This window comes from Camelina sativa, chromosome 18 (genome assembly GCF_000633955.1).
Source record: "Camelina sativa cultivar DH55 chromosome 18, Cs, whole genome shotgun sequence".
NCBI lineage: Eukaryota > Viridiplantae > Streptophyta > Magnoliopsida > Brassicales > Brassicaceae > Camelina > Camelina sativa.
The window spans coordinates 17405779-17409290 of NC_025702.1; the positions used below are offsets into that span (position 1 = coordinate 17405779).

Genomic DNA, 3512 nt, shown 5'->3' on the forward strand with positions numbered 1-3512 from the left:
TTTTTTTTTTTTTTCCATTCAGGTGATTGATTAGTCATTCTTCAGTTGACATTAGTAGCACCTCCCATTTCAAGTTATCCATATCTCATCAAACATCGAGTCAGGGGCGGACCGAATATATTTTTGCTGCCTAAAGCAAAAACGCCCATTAACAAATCGAATAAAATTAAAATTGGCAAACTACACATTTCAATACTCGAACCCGACACCCATGAGGTACTAAGCATAGACTTCACCACTGTACTAAAGAATTTTTTTGCCAAATGATGCCCTTAAATTGTTCATATATTTTTGATGCCTAAAGCATCTGCTTGTCTGGCTTTAGCCCCGAGGCGGCCCTGCATCGAGTTATGAATTTAATCTTGCAATGACTCGGAATTTGGAATTGTTTTCATAAATTTTTTAGGATATGTCGTAAGTTACGAAATATGTGAACGGTTTATAAACTTTATCCTGCAACCCAAACACATTCGCAAGATAACACTGCATAAAAATTTTAGCAAGTTTCTAAAAATGAACAAGAAAGACCAAATACTTTTCTAAAAACAGAAACAAGACAGAACTAGAATAAGAAGCCCAAAAGTTTAAAGTCTTCGTGGGCCGAACCGAACCGAACTGAACTGAACTAAACTAAACTAAAACTAAAGTCCGTACTTTTGTTCCTCCTCTCACTCCTTTTTTTACTTTCTCTCTCTTTCTCCGTCTGTCGCTGTCTCGCTCGTCCTCTCCTCTGTTTCGTAGCATCTGCAGCAGATCTCTCTTTGTCCTTCTCCCCCTCCCCCCCCCTCAGATCACTGTAAGTACACAACTACACTAATTTCCTCATTCGATCTGTTTCTTTTACTCTTTCTTGATTTGCTCCAATCTTAATCTCTTTTTGGGTTTTCTTTCTATATCGAGCTTGATCTGACTCGTTCTTTAAATATATACTTTTTTCTCCTCGATTCACTTTTGTCATAAAACATCATCTGTTTTCATTAGTTACTGCTGCTTCGTCTCTGAATTCGTGTTCTTCTTGTTAATAAGTGTTATGATCTTTATTAATATTAGGGTTTTTGTGTGTGTTTCAGCTTTAATTTCATCTTGAACAGTGAAATCATTAGACTTTCTTATTAGATCGTTGACTTTTAATTCTGAGTTGTACGAAATCGAATCAGCCTTTTAGGTTTATTGATCAAAACGATTTAGTTCAGAGAAGATTGTCTCCAAAAATTACTAAAAAAACGCTTGATTAATCGTTAATGTTCATCTTTTAAGTTATGTAAAATTTGATTCTCACTGTGTGTATATATATATTATTGAGTGTAGATGGCACAGCAGGAAGCTAACCCTTCCCCTGGTGCTGAGGTTGTTGGTCGTGCCTTTGTGGAGCAATACTATCATATTCTTCACCAATCTCCTGGTCTAGTCCATCGGTTTTATCAGGATTCGAGCTTGTTAACCCGACCTGATGTCAATGGTGCTGTGACAACTGTCACAACTATGCAAGTGAGATTATTAATAAGTCAATTACTATATAACATTTGCCATATTGCTCTCTTCTCTAAGGTACATATTAATATTGGTTCCACTTTGGATTTCAGGCGATCAATGATAAGATTCTTTCATTGAAATATGAAGACTACACGGCCGAGATAGAAACTGCGGATGCTCAGGAGTCTCATGAGAGGGGTGTTATCGTCCTGGTTACAGGACGCTTGACTGGAAATGATAATGTGAGGAAGAAGTTTAGTCAAACTTTTTTCTTGGCTCCACAGGACAAGGGATACTTTGTCTTGAATGACGTGTTTCGATTCCTCGAGGAGAAAGAGGTAACCACACAAGCCCGTTCTGTCGCCATCAATGGAACCACCAGGGATGTTCAGGCTCCTGTGGAACCAGGTACGATCAATGTTTTTATGTTTTCTTGACTACATAGCACTCTGTTATTTAGTTCAGGATATTAACATTACCGTACTTCTTGTCAGAACGTCTTAACGTTAGTCACGAGACCGAGGTAGAATCTGAGCCAGTTGCTTCAATTGAGGAGGAAGATCTTGACAATGTCGCAGAGGTGTATGATCCTTCTGATAAAGATGAAGGAGTTGTTGTTGACGTTGAACATATCGAACCTCCAACTCAATTAAGCCATAATGAAGTTTTATCAGTGCCTCAAGGAGATGCTCCTAAGCATTCTTATGCTTCAATCGTGAGTCACAACCGCCTACTAACTAACTGTTTCTTTCTAGTTCTTTTTTGTTGTTTCCTTAAGATTTTTTATCGTTTTTAGTAAACCTTACGAAGTCTTTATGTGTTTCAACAGCTCAAACTGATGAAAAGTGGTCCAGCACCAACACACGTTGCTCGGAACAAGCCAAGAGCAGCTCCAGTCAATACCAACCAGAAGACGACCGCTCGTCCTGCGGAGCATGTAGCAGCACCCGAGGCTTCAGCTCTTGAGAATGTTCAAAATAGTAGCCATGTTGATGTGGATGGTCCGTAAATTCTTTTCATTTGGGCTGTTTGAATATGCGTTATTCCCTTGGTTATTGATTTTTGTTACTTTTATTTTTTTGTCTACTTGTTATTACAGATGATGGTCATTCGATTTATGTCCGAAATTTACCTTTTGACTCCACACCAACACAACTTGAAGAGGTGTTCAAAAACTTTGGTGCAATCAAGGTTGAGGGGATTCAAGTCAGAAGCAATAAGGTTTGATATATAAATTCTACATTCTCTTCCTAAACACCTCGCCTTTTTGGTTCCTTACACGTTTTTGTGACTCTCAGCAGCAAGGTTTCTGTTTTGGTTTTGTGGAATTTGAAACAGCTAGCGGAAAGCAGAGTGCGCTTGATGTAAGCCCATAGCCTTGATTTTTATCTCTTTTTTTTACCACGTTTATTCCTAAGTCTTTCCGAGCTCGTGGTTTATTCAAAAAGTCTTGACTCTTTGGGTTGGTTAATGTAGGCCTCACCGGTTACAATTGGGGATCGTCAAGCTGTTGTAGAGGAGAAGAAAACAAACAGTCGAGGTATGAAACATGAGAGACCTCATTAAGGAAAAAAATTGGTTTTATGAAGATTTTATAGTGTATTTAAAAGATGTGTTATCTTTTTTTATATGCAGGAGGAGGCAACAATGGAGGTAGTAGGGGAAGATACTTTTCCGGGAGAGGAAGCTTCCGAAACGAAAGTTTCAAAGGAGGACGTGGTGGTGGAGGCAGAGGAGGAGGCTATGGACGAGGAGGGGGTGAGTTTTCGGGCAGACCAAAGAGCTCAAACCCACGAAATGGAGGAGAAGGTTATCAAAGGGTTCCTCAAAACGGAGGGGGTGGAAGAGGAGGACGTGGAGAAGGAGGTCGTGGTGCGCCTCGAGGTGGTGCTTCATCTTGACTTTGCTATTATTGGTTCCCCCAATCTACAAGAGAGTAGTTTTAATTTTTTGTTTTGCATCTTTTCTTGCCTACTACTTGAGTTGAGTTTGATGTGGTAAGTCCTTTTTGGCTTCTTCTTTTTTTTTTTTTTTTTTTT

The 3512-nt window shown here is 39.2% G+C and overlaps 1 protein-coding gene across 2 annotated transcripts; it reads left to right on the forward strand.

Annotated features, from left to right (window-relative positions):
* Positions 665-3506, forward strand: LOC104762208 (ras GTPase-activating protein-binding protein 2). Of its 2 annotated transcripts, none has more exons than XM_010485455.2 (9): positions 665-796; positions 1309-1488; positions 1584-1881; positions 1968-2188; positions 2303-2474; positions 2573-2694; positions 2772-2837; positions 2950-3013; positions 3109-3506. In XM_010485455.2, exons 2-9 carry the CDS (start codon positions 1309-1311, stop codon positions 3372-3374), a joined length of 1389 nt encoding a protein of 462 aa, XP_010483757.1. In that variant the 5' UTR covers positions 665-796; the 3' UTR covers positions 3375-3506. The 2 variants fall into 2 exon arrangements, with proteins under 2 accessions (XP_010483757.1, XP_010483758.1); XM_010485456.2 differs by having other exon boundaries at positions 2775-2837.

Excerpts from the sequence above, each read along its gene's own strand:
- LOC104762208 (XM_010485455.2), top strand. The coding sequence starts at position 1,309 with ATGGCACAGCAGGAAGCTAACCCTTCCCCTGGTGCTGAGGTTGTTGGT. Across the intron at positions 1,882-1,967 it reads TCAGGCTCCTGTGGAACCAG|AACGTCTTAACGTTAGTCAC; the intron begins GTACGATCAATG and ends ACTTCTTGTCAG. Across the intron at positions 3,014-3,108 it reads GAAGAAAACAAACAGTCGAG|GAGGAGGCAACAATGGAGGT; the intron begins GTATGAAACATG and ends TTTTATATGCAG.